Source organism: Hoplias malabaricus, chromosome 18 (assembly GCF_029633855.1).
Source record: "Hoplias malabaricus isolate fHopMal1 chromosome 18, fHopMal1.hap1, whole genome shotgun sequence".
Classification (NCBI taxonomy): domain Eukaryota; kingdom Metazoa; phylum Chordata; class Actinopteri; order Characiformes; family Erythrinidae; genus Hoplias; species Hoplias malabaricus.
Window position 1 is genome coordinate 19,097,279 of NC_089817.1, and position 18,483 is coordinate 19,115,761.

The 18,483-nt window shown below is 40.2% G+C and overlaps 1 protein-coding gene across 3 annotated transcripts in view; it reads right to left on the reverse strand.

Annotated features, from left to right (window-relative positions):
- Window positions 1-733: 733 nt before the first annotated feature.
- The window catches only part of gabrr3a (gamma-aminobutyric acid type A receptor subunit rho3a), a 57,957-nt gene continuing 40,207 nt past the window's right edge, over window positions 734-18,483 (reverse strand). For all 3 annotated transcript variants that reach the window (XM_066650957.1, XM_066650956.1, XM_066650958.1), the window contains 2 exons: window positions 9,958-10,151; window positions 734-1,270 (listed from right to left, as the gene is read on the reverse strand). In XM_066650957.1, coding sequence (XP_066507054.1) covers window positions 965-1,270; window positions 9,958-10,151 — 500 coding nt within the window. In that variant the 3' untranslated portion in view covers window positions 734-964. The remainder of the gene's footprint in view (window positions 1,271-9,957; window positions 10,152-18,483) is intronic.

An 18,483-nucleotide genomic window follows, 5' to 3' on the forward strand; every position in this document is an offset into this window, starting at 1 on the left:
TAGGTGTGCGTGTGTGCGTGCGTCTGTGTGTGTGTGTGGTGTGGGGGAATAAACCAAAGAACAAAATGACTATATGACTAATGACTTCATATATGACTAAAATGAATAAACCAGAATATATTATCTTTTAGTAAGGTGAAGAGCCTGAGAGCATGAGAATAGTTTCAAAGTGAATAGTTCTAACTTTTCTTTTCACTTTTCTTTTTTTTTTTTTTGGCTTGCAGAACTACTACTACTATGCCTTTTGTTTTTGACCACTATATTGACATGCATTTATCATTTATAATATTCCACAGAGCAAAAAATTGTAAAGTGCTTTTATCATGTAATACACGGCATCCTCACACATTGTGTTCGTCCACTCATTTATTTAGGTATTTCTGTTCATTTGTGACTCGTCTGTGTATATTTTATTACTGAATCTTTCCTAATAAAATGTAAAAGGGAATAAATAAAATATCAAATAAATATGGAATGTTCATTTACATGTAAGAACTTACATTTTGATTTTAAAACAAACTTTGCATTTACTTAAAAAAAGCATCCAAACGTCAAAGCCTCCTTGCACACACGCGCGGGCGCACACACACACACACACACACACACACACACACACACACACACACTCACACACATACACAAACACATTTACACATACTAAAGGACTATTTCTGTAATATATGAGCCAAATATGCTTTTTGTCAAAGAAATGCCATTAATATCATTCCTTAAAAACACAAACTCTACTACTGCAGCAGTGACAAAGCACTTCATTATAGACTTGAAGGAAATATAACATGTTCTTCTTATTGACAAGTCCATATTCAAAAATTCTGGACTTGTGCAGGATTCTCAAAAGGACATGGTCAGATCTTCTTTTCAGTCAAAAGGTCAGTACTGTGCTGTGTGTCCTTTCAGGTGTGTGCAGTCTTATAATTCCGACCCTGAAATTTGTGTCTAGTGATCAGGAGTACATGGACCAATAGATGATGTTGAAGAGCAGGTAGGCCACAGGGAAGATGATGCGAGAGTATGAATCAATCATGTAGCTGTTGCTCATGATGAAGTTGATGTTGTGCCGAACTGAGCGTTTCCTCCAGAGTCTGGTGCCCTCAGTGTGCGGCGGCTCTGTGGATAAGTTCCTGGGCGGAGCTGTCTGTTCCGTGCTGGGTGTGGTTGGGAGCTCCGGAAAAGGTGAGAGGTCAATCTCATTGTCATGGAAGCAACCATCATATGCCATGGCCTGGGTTGCATCATAAGATGCTGGAAGCTATTATGAGAAACACAGGATAACACATGGTGGATATTTCTAATGTACTCATGCATCATGAGTTTTTATATCTAATGTTCAAAATGGTAGAGTTTAGGCACAAATTTTATAAATACTCTAGAACAGTATTATTTTTTTGCCATACAATGCCCTGTTTGAGCATCTCTGCTCTAATTTTTTTTTAAATAATGTTTTAGATTAAATTAAAAGTCATTCCTAATCATCAGCGTCAAATAAATGTGACTAAGTGGTTTCTGTAGAATGGAGGATTTCACATTACTGTCAATTACCGTTTTAGCCATTTGACAATTTTGAAATTTTATTGTAATCTCAGTAACACTTTACATTAATGTTTGCTAATTAATCATTAATTATAGAAAGAATAATGATTCATTTGCCATTATTTGATCACTAGTTAACTTTTCATTAGCTGTTACTACACATTAACTGTTACTGGAATTGATTCTTTTTCTAGCCATTGGTAATTAAGTGAACTGGTAATTAATAGTTTACTCATTATCTGTGTACTAACTGCTACTTACTACATGGTTAATAAATTAGTATATTCATTCATGTATAGAAGTACCATAAGTACTTACTAGTACTAATTATTCTAATTAAATATTATTAGTAAATATACTAATAATTAGTTTATTAGTAAGCATATTATTTTATAGTATATCTTATATAGTAATCCTCCTAATTACCTGTTAATTAACCTTCTTACATCCACATTTTCAGTTGTGTCAGTTTTTTCACATTGGTTTTTATTCATCAAAGCAGACTATGGTCACATCTGCTCATGAAATGAGCAAACACAAATGTGTGGATAATTTTGTTGTCCATCAATTTAATCTTTGGTGTATCTGTAAACTCGTGTTTGGTATTACTGAGTGTTTGAGTGTAAAGTGTTGTCATTGTGGTGGAGAAAATAAGTACAAGTATTAAGAATTGAAATCTAACAGAGCATTTGCAATCAGAAAGTATTTTTTTTAACCTTAAGGTGGTCAACATACAATAGCACAGAGTACTACGTGAATGTGGACAAAGATGATGTGTATATAGGTATCTTATAAGCATAAGATAATCTCTCAATGTTTCTGCCAGCTTAGTTTCCTTAGAGACATCCCAGTTTGACATACAAGGTGAGGTACAGAATGTTTGTTCTAATAAAGCACTGACCTCGAACTGACCTGACATAAACTTAGTTTGTGGGTTCTGTTGAGGATTAGAAATTAATATACAGACAAAACAAGCAGACAAGGTCTTTCAACAGGGACTTATAAAAACTACCATTACAGTCATTAACTAACAAAAAATATTGTTATCTTTAACAATTTCAAGCTTACTTGGTGGTGTAAAAGCGATATCTTTTGTGCTGCCTTTAATGTGGGTTCTTTGTCCTACCCTGATTCAGTCGTGGGTCAGTTTCGCTGGTGCAGGGTAGCGTGGTTTGGACAGGGAGGCAAAAAGTGAAAGAGACTCGGACATGAAGTTCACTTTTTAATGTAGAACACACTTTTACTCTGGCTACTTATTAACTGCGAGCTAAAGCAGCTCTGACCACCATCTCTCTCTCTCTCTCTCCGCCCGTCCTTCTACGTCATACCTCATTATATTTTTCCATCCCATTCTGCATCATAGCAAACCATTTACAGTGCTTGTGTAGATCTTACAATTTTCTGATTATTGCTGTTACCGTGGTTAGCAAGTTTGCCTCTCAGCGCTGGGGTCTTTGGTTCAAGGCTTTATCTGGGTTTCCATGTTCTCCTCGTGTCTGCGTGGGTTTCCTCCACGGCCTTCGGTTTCCTCCCACATTCCAAATATGTAGTTATGGAGGTCAGGTAAACAGGCTGCTCTAAATTGCCCTGGTGTGAATGAATGTGTGTTTGCATGTATGAATATGTGTGAATAAATGTGTGTATACCCAGATATAGATTAGCACTAAATGTAAATATCCATCCATCCATCCATTATCCACCGCTTATCCAGGTCCGGGTCGCGGGGGAAGCAGTCGGAGCAAAGAAACCCAGACCTCCCTCTCCCCAGCCACCGACTCTAGCTCCTCCGGGGGTATACCGAGGCGTTCCCAGGCCAGTCGAGACATATAGTCTCTCCAGCGTGTTCTTGGTCTGCCCCGGGGCCTCCTCCCCGTTGGACATGCCCGGAACACCTCTCCAGGAAGGCGTCCAGGAGGCATCCGAACCAGATGCCCGAACCATCTCAGCTGACTCCTCTCGACGTGGAGGAGCAGCGGCTCCACTCCGAGTCTCTCCCGGATGTCCGAGCTCCTAACCCTGTCTCTAAGGGAGAGTCCAGACATCCTGCGGAGAAAACTCATTTCAGCCGCTTGTACCCGCGATCTCGTTCTTTCGGTCACTACCCAAAGCTCGTGACCATAGGTGAGGGTTGGGACGTAGATTGAATGGTAAATCAAGAGCTTTGCTTTTCTGCTCAGCTCTCTCTTCAACACAACGGACCGGTACAGAGCCCGCATTACTGCTGACGCTGCACCGATCCGCCTGTCAATCTCACGCTCCATCTTTCCCTTACTCGTGAACAAGACCCCGAGGTATTTAAACTCCTCCACTTGAGGCAGGATCTCACTTCCAACCTGGAGAGAGCACTCCACCCTTTTCCGGCTGAGTACCATGGACTCGGACTTGGAGGTGCTGATCCTCATCCCTACCGCTTCACACTCGGCTGCAAACTGGTCCAGCAAGAGGGGTCCCGGCTCGATGAAGCAAACTGGAGGTCCCGGCTCGATGAAGCCAACAAAACCACATCATCTGCAAAAAGCAGACATGGAATCCTGAGACCACCAAACCGGACACCCTCCGCCACTTGGCTACGCCGAGAAATTCTATCCATAAAAATTATGAACAGAACCGGTGACAACGGGCAGCCCTGACGGAGTCCAACTCTGACTGGAAACCAGTCAGATTTACTGCCAGCCATACGAACCAGACACCTGCTGTTTGTACAGGGACTGGATAGCTCGTAACAAAGAGCCCAGTACCCCATACTCCCTGAGCACCCCCCACAGAATACCCCGAGGGACACGGTCGAATGCCTTCTCCAGATCCACAAAACACATGTAGACTGGTTGAGCAAACTCCCATGCACCCTCCAGGATCCTAGCGAGGGTAAAGAGCTGGTCCTGTGTTCCACGACCGGGGTGGAATCCGCATTGTTCCTCCTGGATCCGAGGTTCAACTATCAGTCGGACTCTCTTCTCCAGTACCCCCGCATAGACCTTACCGGGGAGGCTGAGGAGTGTGATCCCCCTATAGTTGGAACACACCCTCCGATCCCCCTTTTAGAAAAGGGGAACCACCACCCCAGTCTGCCAGTCCAGAGGCACTGCCCCCGATGTCCACGCGATGTTGCAAAGACGTGTCAACCAGGACAGCCCCACAACATCCAGAGCCTTGAGGAACCCGGGGTGAACCTCATCCACCCCCGGGGCCCTACCGCCAAGGAGTTTCCCTACCACCTTGGCCACTTCAGCCCCAGTGATAGACGAGCCCCCCCCCCCCGGGGTCCCCAAGCTCTGCTTCCTCTGCGGAAGATGTGCTGGTGGGATTGAGAAGATCCTCGAAGTATTCCTTCCACCGTCTGATGACGTCCCCAGTCGAGGTCAACAGTTCCCCACCCCCACCATATACAGTGTTGGTGGAAAACTGCTTTCCCCTCCTGAGTCGCCTGATGGTTTGCCAGAAACTTCTTGGAGCCGACCGAAAGTCGTTTTCCATGTTCTCACCGAGCTCCTCCCACACCCGAGTTTTTGCCTCAGCGACTGCCGAGGCCGCAAGCCGTTTGGCTCCCCGGTACCTGTCGGCTGCCTCCGGAGTCCCCTGAGCCAACCAGGCTTGATAGGACTCTTTCTTCAGCTTGATAGCCCCCCTCACCCGGGGTGTCCACCACCGAGTGCGGGGATTGCCACCCCGACAGGCACCGACAACCTTGCAGCCACAGCTCCGTTCAGCCGCCTCAACAATGGAGGTCCGGAACATGGCCCACTCGGACTCAATGTCACCAGCCTCCCCCGGGATGCAGTCGAAGCTCTGCCGGATGTGGGAGTTGAAGATCTTTCTGACAGGTTCCTCTGCCAAATGTTCCCAGCAAACCCTCAGCACACGTTTGGGCCTGCCAGGTCTGTCCGGCATCCTCCCCCGCCATCTGATCCAACTCACCACAAGGTGGTGATCAGTTGACAGCTCAGCGCTTCTCTTCACCCGAGTGTCCAGGACATATGGCCGCAGGTCAGATGATACGACTATAAAGTCGATCATCGAAATGCGGCCTAGGGTGTCCTGATGCCAGGTGTACTTGTGGACACCCTTATGTTCGAACATGGTGTTCGTAATGGACAAACTGTGACGAGCACAGAAATCCAATAACTGAACACCACTCGGGTTCAGATCAGCGAGGCCGTTCCTCCCAATCACGCCCCTCCAGGTCTCACTGTCATTACCCACGTGAGCGTTGAAGTCCCCCAGCAGAACAATGGAGTCCCCAGAATGAGTGTTCTCCAGCACTCCCTCTAGAGACCCCAAGAAGGCATGGTACTCTGAACTGCTGTTCGGTGCATAAGCACAAACAACAGTCAGAGCCCTTTCCCCAACCCAAAGGCGCAGGGAAATTACCCTCTCGTCCACTGAGGTAAACCCCAACGTACAGGCGCTAAGCTGGGGGGCTATGAGTAAGCCCACACCAGCCTTACGCCTCTCACCCTGGGCAACTCCAGAGTGAAAGAGCATCCAGCCCCTCTCAAGGAGATTGGTTCCAGAGCCCATACTGTGTGTCGAGGTGAGCCCAACTATATCTAGCCGGTACCTCTCAACCTCGCGCACCAGCTCAGGCTCTTTTCCCACCAGAGAGGTTACGTTCCATGTTCCAAAAGCCAGTTTCAGTAACCGAGGATCAGAACGCCAGGGCCCCCGACCCCCACCCGATCCACAATGCACCAGACCCGGATTACTACCTCTCCCACAGGTGGTGGGCCCATGGGAGAGTGGACCCATGTATTTCCTTCGGGCTAAGCCCGGCCGGACCCCATAGGTGAAAGTCCGGCCACCAGGCGCTCGCCAAGGAGCCCCTCCCCCAGGCCTGGCTCCAGGGTGAGGCCCCGGTAACCCTGCTCCGGGCAAGGGAGGCTGTGTCCTCGTTGTTATCTTATTCATCCATGTCTTTATGGATCACTCTTTGTCTGGCCCATCACCTAGGACCAATTTGCCTTGGGAGACCCTACCAGGGGCTATTGCCCCCGACAACATAGCTCCTAGGCTCACGCAGGCACGCAAACCCCTCCACCACGTTAAGGTGGTGATCCAAGGAGGAGCTGTAAATAAATACATTTAAATGTAAATATTTTCGCAGTAATTACATGTAAATTCTTCATTATGAACATGAGGAAAGGCACGGCCTACAACACGAGACGCTAAATCTGTTCACTCCTTTACTCGGTTATAACTTCAGAAATACACCAAATACTGGCATACTAGCAATATTACACATCATAATTACCAACATTCAATGCAGTTAACAAAACACTAACCAGTTTAAACACTTTGTAAACTGGAGCTACTTTACCGCCACCTTTTCCAAGCAAAGCATACTGAAAACTGACTAAGCTCCGTTTAGTGATCCTGACCCAGTCCTGGTTCAATTAGTGATTCTAATCTCTGACGTGTCACTGATTTGCTGCCGCACCTGGCCTGGAGTCTCTACACGGATTGGGGCAGCACTCAACTGAATTAACGCAGTCTCTCTACCTACGCTGCTGTAACCCTTTCAGTTCTTTAACACTTCTGGTAAGTAACAGTTGGATTTTTGGATTATCTGTTTATAATCGCCCTTCACAATTTGAACTGCTTAAGAACGACCATCTTTCATCAAACATAGAAGTTGAGACACTTTTTTAATACCTTACAGATGTTGTTAACATCAAGTTAGCTCGACGCTTTCCAAATCTAGCTTTATTGCCAATTTGAAATTAAAATAATATATCTGTATGAACTTACTTCTGTAAAAGTAGTTAAAAGCAGTAAAGATTTGAACTTCTGCAAGTTATACATAAAGATGTTTTCCTCTTAATGCAAAAGAAGCCAAGCTCGCTAACATTAACATACTGCTTATAAAATGCTCCACTTAAATGAAATTCAGTATTCATCATGTAAAATATAATAAAATATTATCTATATTATATATATATTTAAAATATTTTTGATACAAATTATTATTCCATGACACATATATTCTAATTTATAAAAAAATTTTCAGGTGTTCTTTTGCCTAAATTAAAAACATTGCTGATATGTAGATCAATAGATCTCTTTAAATGTTTGGCATAGACCTAAATTTGTGTTCAAGTTTAAAGGTTTTAACTTATCTGTAGTAAATTATTTTATATGTCTAAAATGATTAAAGGGGTTGCAAATAAAAATAAATTAAATAAATTAAAAAATAACAGAGAAAACTGTAGGAAGATAAATTATATTAAAATTTAATATACAAAATACCTTTTATATTAGAATTTCTGACCAGATCTTGGGCAAATGTCTTATCAAAGAAAATTTACAAATAAATAATTACAATTTATATTTCTATTGTGTTAATTAAGCATCACTTTAATTATGAACTGTGTATTACTTGGATTTTATAGGTTTGACTCTGGTCAGTGTTAACCTCCTTTAACAGTTGTCATGAAATTCAGAATTAGCCTATTTGGTGCTAAAATAATTTAACTAACTTTAATATGTCAATTTCTCTTTTTCCAGGTATTGTTGAGAGCTATTGTAAGACCTCCCTTAATCTCTATGCACTACAGGTAGTGTTGACATTACAGCAGGTATATGTAGCTTGTAGCAACTTTGTGGCAATTTTGTAGAGTTGCAGTTACTTACTGTAGCCCATCTGTTTCTGCACAATACATCACTCTACACCATCTGACAGTGGAAAGAAACCACCATGGGTTCTCCATTCTCAGTACAGCAGTTGACACTTACAAGACACTGTTGGTGGTGCTGCCAGTGCCAGTGTTGTTCCTGATGGTGTTGATATTAGTGTTGATGATGATATTTATGATGATGTTGACAGTGGGGTTGTGGTGATGTTGGTGTTCAAGAAGGTGTTTCATAGTAGTTTTCAGAATGGTGCTGAAGGTGGTGTTTGTGGTGATTTTCACAGTAGTGTTTATGGTACTGTTAGAAATGTATCAGTCACAGTGGTGTTACTGATGTTTTTACATAAATCAATGTCACTGCTGGGTTGAGAGTGTTCCTCCAATCAACAACATCTGGACAGTAACAGCTGTGTGATCAGAAACTGATACTAGATGACTAGAAGATGTCGATCACAGACTATCAGGCATCAACAGATGAGCTAGAGTGTATGTACAGCCGGGTGTGAAGTGGCAGGGATGAGAATCAGCACCTCTAATCTGAGTCCATAGTACTCAGTTGGAAGTGTGAAGTGCTCTCTCCAGGTTGGAAGTGAGATCCTGCCTCAAGTGGAGAAGTTCAAGTATGTAGGGGTCTTGTTCACCAGTGAGGGAAAGATGGTGCATGAGACTGACAGGCGAATCAGTGCAGCATCTGCAGTAATGCAGACTCTTTACCGGTCCTTTGTGGTGAAGAGAGAGCTGAGCAGAAAAGCAAAGCTCTCGATTTACCATTCAATCCTCATCCCAACCCTCACATATTGTCATGAGCTGTGGGTAGTGACCGAAAGAATGAGGCCGCGAGCGAGTACAAGCGGCTGAAATGAGTTTCCACTGCAGGGTGTCTGGACTCTCCATTAGAGATAGAGTTAGGGGTTTAGACATCCAGGAGAGACACAGAGTGGAGCCGCTGCTCCTCCACGGTGAGAGGAGCCAGTTGAGGTGTTTCGGGCACTGATCCGGATGCCTCCTGGACGCTTTCCTGGTGAGGTGTTTTGGGCATGTTCAACAGGGAGGACCCAGGACATGCTGGAGAGACTATATGTTTCGACTGGCCTGGGAACGCCCCTGGGAAGAACTGGAAGAAGTGGCGAGGGAGAAGGCGGTCTGGGTTTCTTTACTCAGACTGCTTCCCCTGCGACCCTGACCCAGATAAGCGGTGGACAATGGATGGATGGAAAGATGGAAGTTATGTTACTTCTTTACATGAATGAACATATGTACTAAATTATTAACAATGGCGTAAGGAGTAGTTAGTACACAGATGATGAATTATTAAGATATAAGCTAACCTATTAACTACCAGTTCACTTAATTACCAATGGCTAGTAAATTAATCAAGTACTAAATAACAGTTAATGATTAGTAACAGCTAATGAAGAGTTAACTACTGAGTAAATAATGGGAAATTAATAATTAATTTTTTATTCATCATTAATTAATAATGATTAATTAATCATTATTCATTCTATAATTAGGGAACATTAATGTAAAGTGTACCAAAATCACTTTAAAGAACTCTTTAATTGAGTACTTTGACTAAAAATGACCAGTAGATGGAGACAGGTCTGCAGTAGTGAACATTTGAAAACTGGATGCTGACTAGTTTAGACTGAAAAGTCATTTGAAATATTAAATTAACAAATTTCAGCTCAAAGTATGGAGAATTATAGCACATTTAATACATTGAAAGAAGCAAGAGAAAGACTGAAGGGCAAGGATATGGCCTGGTTCTGATTCTTACCTTTCCTCTCTTGAGTTTCTTCATCTCCTCCACAGTGGTGAAGTAATTAACAGCGGCATATTCAATTACTGAGAGGAAGACAAACAGAAAGCTGGCCCACAGGTAAATGTCTACAGCCTTCACGTAGGACACCTGAGGCATGGACGCTGAAACACCCGTGATTATAGTGGACATGGTCAATACAGTTGTGATACCTGCAGAGAAAAAAGAAATTTAAAATGTGAAATAGGAATGTTCAAAATTCAAGGTTTATACAGACCAAGTGAGAAAAACAGCTTCTGACACATGAAAATATACATAATTATTTATGATGCCAACATAATGAGAAATGTTCTCCCAAATATCTATTTAGTGTCTTATAATTTCTTAGAATCTCTTAATAATGAGAAGTTAAGACTTTTTCAGTTATTTCAAAATAATGATTTCATATCTAATGATTACGTCATAATTATGATTTAAGACCTCAGTAAAGAGTTACTTTCTTATAACAATATGAAAGACCACGACCCTGAATTGGAAAAGTGGTTACAGATAATGAATGAATGAATGAATAATGAATGTCATATTTCTCATCATTCACATTATTATAACTTACACAATGCCTATAAACACAGCGAAAACATTACAATATAAACTACAACCACTGCCAATCCTTTTGTTGTATGTTGTACTGTGAATAAAATATGATTTTATAAGATTGCCAAATCATTGCCTTATATATAAATCAATTTGCTTTAATGTAATATGCAAGCATTTAAAGCTATCAACTGTGTTGCACAATGTGGCTGAGGTCTTTCATATATTCAGGTCAACAATTGTCTGAGCTTTCCTCACAGTGCACTCAAAGAACCAGCTTGAAACACAGTGAATTAAAGATTAAATTAGTACTGGAAAAGAAAAGGATAAAATTTGAAATCTCCATATGTTGGCTTTTATCAGGAGAAAAAAAGAGATCACGGGTCTAAGTTCCTCTCATTACATACAAGTATGTAAGGCCTAGGTTTCACTCTTGAGAAAAAAGAGAGATGGGAGGACTTTGATTCGTGATGTACAGATAAAAGCCACATGGATTTATTTTAAATAGAAAATAATAGTCATTTGGGCAAATTAAAAATACATATGTATAAATATATGATGTATACTGCTGTGCAGAGGTTTGGGCACCTGAGATTGTGTGCGTTTGAACTGTTTCTTTTCAGTGGGTGTGGTGCTTGTGTGGAGTTGTATGTAAGCACAGTAGAGATAAATGTATAATAATCTAAAATAAAAGGGAAATATAGAATACATTTAACATAGTGGGTGAGTTGGGGTGAAGTAATTAGTTTGGGTTATCTTTGAATGCAATAGTTTGATAAAATCGAGGCACATTGTTTGGGGTAATTGTTTTTTGCCAGTGGAACTAGGTAATGGCCTTATATGGAGAGAACTGCCAAAAGATGAAATTTGGAGGGGATTGAATTAATATTTGTGTATTGAATGTGATGCTTGTTGGAATGGTGTTGTTGGTGTTGACAGTGGTGCTTTGTGGGGTTTCAAACATACCACTGGAATGTTTTTATATGATAAATTACAACTTGCAACTACTAAAATATTATTGATATACTAAATTTTAAGAACCATGATGCAGTGTTGAAAATTAACTATCTAGTGACCATAGAATGGTATGTGACATATTTATGTTTAACTGGGAAAGCAAAACCAGATGTTAAAGCAAGCTTTATTGAGGATGGACTAAGTTTTTCTTTGTCATCAATCACTTTTAGTGTCTCTGTGCTGTTTAGAAAAGGGGGAGTTATTCAAGCCTTAAGCCAATGAAGACATTTGTTGGAGTTTGTTTTACATGTAAAATAATCATACAATATTGAATGAAGGATAAAATGTTATGAATGAACTAAATGTTCATAAATAAAATACAAATAATCATATTGAATGTTTATTTACCAAAAGATAAGCTCAGTGTATTAAATTTCTATTTGTCTGTTTCCCTTGGGGTGGGTGAGACAAGCGGAGATGGTGGAGGACCACAGACAGTGGGCAGCTGGCCAAAAAGAAAGAGGGAGGTTGAAGTTCTAAGTCACCCAGAGCAGACTTCAGAAAAGGCCAGTTATATTTTTATCCACAAACTATCTTTCACAAACACCTGCATTAATACATTTAGGTTTAATCATTAATAGGTCTCATTATTAAAAAGTAATAGTTAGAAAGTCATTGATTTGTTTTATCTATTTGCGTTTAGTCCATTATTTGTACTACAGTACATGACTTTTTCAAAGAAAGCTTGGCAACAAGTTATTCCTTTCCTTAAGATAACATGCTTATTTGATTATAATTCCATTAAGAGATATAAATGAAGACAAAATATTGTTTGGGCATGGGTTTTCTGATCTAAGCTTTGCTGTATGTGTAAAGCTGTTGCAAATATTTAGTGGTAATTATCTTAATTATATTCTGTTGCAATATAACAGAATATAGTGGCCTATAAATAGAGGAAAAAGGGAGAGAAATAATTTAAAAAGTGTAAGCTGGGAACATATTAAGCCATTATTATACTAAAAAGGGATTACTCCTGTTGATATAGTTAAGAAAAATAATACTTTAATAAAAGGTATTGCAAAAATTTCTGCAAAATTTTATAAGTAATGGCCTGACATAGACCAATTATGGTCGGTAGAGGGGACACTTAACCCAGATGTAATTAAAACGATGGAGGTACTTGTATCAACATACAAAGCAGGACAGAAGAAAGGGTATTAAGGAGAAAAGTGAAAGGACAAAAGATAAATAGAACTTGGCATTCTCCAGTTATTTGAACAAAAGAGTCAGAAACTGATAAAGGCTGCAAAAGAAAAGAGAGAGAAAGGTGCAGAAGCAATAGGTCAGTGTACTAAGGTAATAGAAAAACAAATGGCAGAAGTTAATGTGCCTTTTTCGCATGTGGACTAAGACACCCCCACCTTATTACAAGAAACTGAAAACTGAGGAAGTCTACCCTCAGCTTCCAGTGATCAGTCAAGGAGGAAGCTATCACATTCGAGATGAAGATGAATACATCATTGAAACAGGACAAGCAGAGACAATGATAAAACTGTATCCAAGTTCCAAAAGCAAGAAGAGAACTCAACATCTGTGAAGAATTTTTGGAACCAGCCAAGTGGTTGGAGAAGTTTATTGTAGCAAACATACCTGATGCGAAGGTTCCAAAACCAAAACAAGTTGAATTACGCTCATGTTGCATAATTTTGGGACCACAAGGAGCTGATAGACAAAAATGATTATTTGCATAAAGAGTTTGATAATGGAAAGAGTGTACCACATGTGACTTTGTTGATGTCGGAGACTGTGAGCAGAAACAACTAGGTGAAATAATGGCAGAAGCAGAAGAAGTTGTCTTTGAACCACTGAAAGAGAATCTTTCCATCTGAAGGAGTGAAGATCAGTGATTTATTAAGATTATGATCACTGCTCAAGGACAAGAACAGCCACAAGTCATCAGGATGACACATGAGTCACTTTGCAATGCGAAGATGGATTCAAACTCTCTGAAAGAGGAAATGCTGCAATATGTTCCAAAATGTTTATGGTCACAACATAGCACTGACATTGTGAAGTCAGCTCAACCAGTGAAAGTTGAACTCCGACCAGGAACAAAACCTCCATGGAAGCCTCAGTATACTTTGAATGAAGAAGCAATCAACGTATCCATGTATTTTGTTAGCCCAAATTCCTCCAGATGCAAAGTATTTCACAGTATTTCATGGTATTATGTGGTGAATTTTTTAGTGTTCCACTAAGTATAGAAAGTCAGGGTTTATTTGGGTTCACATACAAGGGACAATTCTATGAGTATAAGAGATTACCACAGGGATATAAACATAGTGCTCACATTTTTAATAAAGGATTGAAACATGATCTATCAGAAGTTTAAATGCACCAAGGGGTCCTATGTGTGAGTTAGTTGTGGACTTTGTTGACATGATACAGTTGAAGGTAAAAGGTATATGGATAGATTTTCTATACATGGATGATGTTCTTCTTTCTGCACTAGATGAGGAAACATGCCATAAAGATTCAATTACTTTGTTACAGATGCTGGCAGAGAAAGGGCACAAAGTCTCTCAGAAAAGTTGCAGTATTGTCAGGAGAGGTTAGTTTATTTGGGGCAGACCATAACACAGAGACACAGATGTATTTCTGATAAGCATTTAGAAGCTATTTGCAAAGCTCCCAAGCCAAAAACAGTCTGAGAAATTATTACATTTTTGGGTATTGCAGGGTATTCCTCAGCATGGGTAGAGGACTATGTTAGTTTAACATGGCCTTTGAGAGCTATGATTAAATATACAGGGAATGCTCAGCTGTATTGTAATCTTTCCTGGACACAGGATGGCTTTTAGCTTTTGAGACAATAAAACAAAGCTTACAAGAGGCTCCAGCATTAGCTCTTCCAGATTATTCTAAGAATTCTTGCTATATGTGTCCACTTCTACTGGAAGTAAATACGCAGTTCTTTATCAGCCAACAGGTACGGAAACAAATCCCCAACCAATTTCTTATTATTCTACTGCTTTTTCAGAAGTGGAACTGGGGTTACCACTTTGCTATAGAGCAATGGTGGGAGTGTACTTGATGTATGAGAAAGCATCATCTGTCACAATTGTTATGTGACAGATTTTTGTTGTCACTGGGTTATCCAGTGACAATTCTTACCCATCATAGTCAAAATCTCTTAAACTATGGTAAATATATTCTAACTATGCCTAGAATTAGAGATTATCATAGGCTCTTAGAATAAGAAAATATCACCCTAGCGAGGTGCGCCACACTAAAATCCAGTTGAGAATTCCAGCTGAGAACTTGCCAACTCCAGAGGATGATGAGCCACATGACTGTGTATGAGACACAGAGAGGTACCCAAGACTTAGATCAGATTTGCAAACTCTTCCATTACGTGAGGCTGAAGCGTAGTATTGGACTGATGGGTCCTGTTATCGTGTAGGAGATAAGATTGAGTGCTGGCTATGCAATAGTAAGAGCCCAAGGGGACTGATTTTGTTGTTGAAAAGGCTGAATTAGTCCTACAACCTGCATCTGCACAACTTGCTGAACTTGTGGGTTAATCAAAGCATGTTTGTTGGCCGAAGGTAAGCGTGTGAACATATACATAGATAGTCATTTGTTTGGATCACTGTGGAAAAATCGAGGGTTTAAGAAAACTGATGGGTCACCAATACAACATCATGCTCAAATAATGAAATAATGTTGCATGCAACCTAAAGAAATAGCAATAGCTAAATTTGCAGCACATAAACTGGATGCATCAAGGGTCTCACAAGGGAATAAAGCAGCTGATGAAGCAGCAAAAGCTATTATTGGAGCTGACAAACTAGGTGAAGTGCTTTTGGTAGCCCATGAAGTGGACTTGGAAGACAAGGTAACACTTAATGATGTGCTTTTAATGCAGGAAGCTGTTCCTGAAATAGATAAACAACTGTGGTTAGATCGAGGTGCCAGCAGGGATTCTACTGGTCTCTGGAGAAACCATGAGGGGCTGATAGTAGCACCTTCAGACCTGTTAGGTCTGATGATTCAAGAGGCACGTGGGTTAGCTCATGTTGCTAGGGGAGAGGTCAGCAGGAAGATTACAAAAGAGTATTTATTAATTTCAAATATTAATTTGTTTGAAAAATAATATTTGCAGGGGGGTGATGGTTCCTCCTGGTTACATTCCAACACCAAGGGGTCCTTTGCATGAGTTAGTTGTGGACTTTGTTGACATGATTAAACCAGCTGTGGATAGATTTTCACGATGGCCTGAGGCTTCTCCAAATCAGCATAAAGATGCTCAATCTATTGCCAAGTTTTTGTGTAGAGAAGTCATAAGCAGGTGGGGACTTCCAGATCAAATATCCTCATATAATGGGACAGAGTTTGTGGATAAAATAATGAAATTAATTTTTCAAAAAAATGGTATAACAAACGGCGGGAAGGACCTTTTGAAGTTGTTTGCAGTACTGTAACTGTGGTCCAAGTTAAAGGGTCTCGAACGTGGTATCATTTATCTCATTGTGTTAAAGCACCAAGTGAAGAGAAGCCTTTCTCGGAGGGAGGCGAGACTGCAGGTTCAGGAGAACCAAAAAAACATGTGAAAGAACATGTTGAAAATAACATGCAGGAGACATCCCAGAGTCAAACTCCTGAAGAGGAGATTGTCCCTGGTGTGGATGATGCTAATGACTCTGTGTATATTTCTGATTATGCCAGAAATGATGCAGCAATTTGTAAACAATGTCATCATAATAAGCAGTTGTTACAATATTGATAAACATTATATGAGTGATATTTAAAAATTGTAAATACTGTTTATTATGATGACTTATAGATTGATACAATTTAATCTGGGTAAGTGTATTGGAATCTCAGATGTTTTGTTTTTTTCTTGATGTTAGGGCCATGTGGTGCTAGGTAGGGACAGGTCCATTGGAAGGTCAGATGGGTCGACCAGGTTGAATTTGGACACTGGTGTGATTTTATTTTCTTTACTTAAGTCAACTCCCTACACATATAGAGTACATTTTAATTGGACAGAAGTACTTTATGTGATCGCATTGGGCAGAGGGATCGTGAGAGAATTTTTCCTGTCTAAAATGTTTGAAGGATATTTAAAAAAAAGATGGCTGCCTTGCAGGTTTCCATGAAATTTTGCTATATCATAATGCAGGTAATGCTAGAATTGTGTGTAGGAGTTTATCATTTATTTGTTATAACATTAACATGTATGGGTTGCTTTATTTTTACGAGACTTTAACAGTCTTGAAGGGAGGAAATTATGACATATATTAAACATTTGGCCTTAAGTGCAGCATTAAGAGATGTTCACTGTTCTGTGTATGTTTATACATATGCTCTGTGTATGTGCTCAAAAGAGGAAAATGTTTAGGATAAGCTGTCTGTAAGGATAGGAGACTATCATTTTTTCCTCTCCCTCAGTCCCTGGAATGTGCAAATGTAGACCAAACTTCACATTCACCATATTTGGAAAGATAAAGAACCATGTAGATTGGAGTGCAAGCAGAGAGAGAGAGAGAGAGAGAGAGAGAGAGAACAGCGCGCTGAATTGAACACCTCTCTCACGGGATCCTTAAGATCCCGTAAGACCCTGTTTCTGTAAATAAAGATGTATTTACACCTTTAACCATGTCTGCTGAGATTCTTTTCCATCACCTATCTTCACAAAACAGCAAATAAACAACAAGGTCATAATGAGAAACCGGTACAGCACAGGCTTTAGTAAACTTATAGTTCTTAGAGACCTTTTTTACTGTAATGTTTGTAGCACAAGTCACTTTAACTTAGGCTTCTATCTCATCCATTCATACTGGGTCCAATACAGCATCTTCAGTGTTAAATGTTAAGGGGAGAGTGGCAGAATGCCTTTATATAGAAGCTTGGCTATTTTAAATCTCCAAAGTAAACTCACTTTTAGTGAATTATGTCAAGTGAAACAAGTTAGGGTTAGCATTTTAACCAATGAAGCCATGTACTTCAGGTTTATACATCAATGTATTTATTCACTGCAGTAACATTTGTGTTTACTGTAGAACTACTCAACAACTAATACCTCACTACTACAACCACCAGTTTATGATTTTTTTAGGTTCTACAAATTTTCCCTTCCACCTTAAAATGGTGCATACATTACATTGAACTCGTAGTAGATATTAAGTTCTTGATTCATTCTATACATTTCTGCTTATGTTGTGCAGAAAATATAATAGTCCATAGAAAAATTAAACCTGGCTTCTTATTTGAATGATCCACCATAAAAGCCGGTGAAGTTGCGTTCAAAGCGGCTAAAAAATCTTCAGCCTGAAAGCTCTGTGTTGTCACTGCAGCATTTACGCATTTAATAATCTAACATCTTCATGTGAACGATTTACTGAAGGCAATAAAATGTCTATAAATATAAAGGTATGTAAATGTAATGCCTTCTCTGGCTTGCTACTTTAACAAGGATGAACTTGATCCAGGTCCAATTTAACAAGGGATGGAATGGTCCAGTGTTTGAAAGTGTATTTCAAGATTCTTCCAGACATGGATGTTGTAAATGTGTGACATTTAATCTTATAGGTAAGAATATATAAATGTTTCAGACCCCCCCCACCCCATGGTTTACGGCTCATATTTATCTTACACCGTTATTGTTAATCAATATGAAATAATATAATGTGAATTTTATGTATAAAGAATTATTTTGATTCAAAAATTCATCTGTGATGTGTTGGGGGGCGAATTAAATGTAATTTCTCTAAGACAGTGCTAACATTAGTTCTGTCCATATGGGTTTCCTCCGTGTGCTCCAGTTTCCTCCCACGGTCGAAAAACACACATTGGTAAGTGGATTGTCAACTCAAAATGTCCATAGGTGTGAGTGAATGTGTTGCACTGTGAAGGAATGGCGCTCCTTCCAGGGTGTGATCCCACCTTGCGCCCAGTGATTCCAGGTAGGCTCTGGACCCACCGCAACCC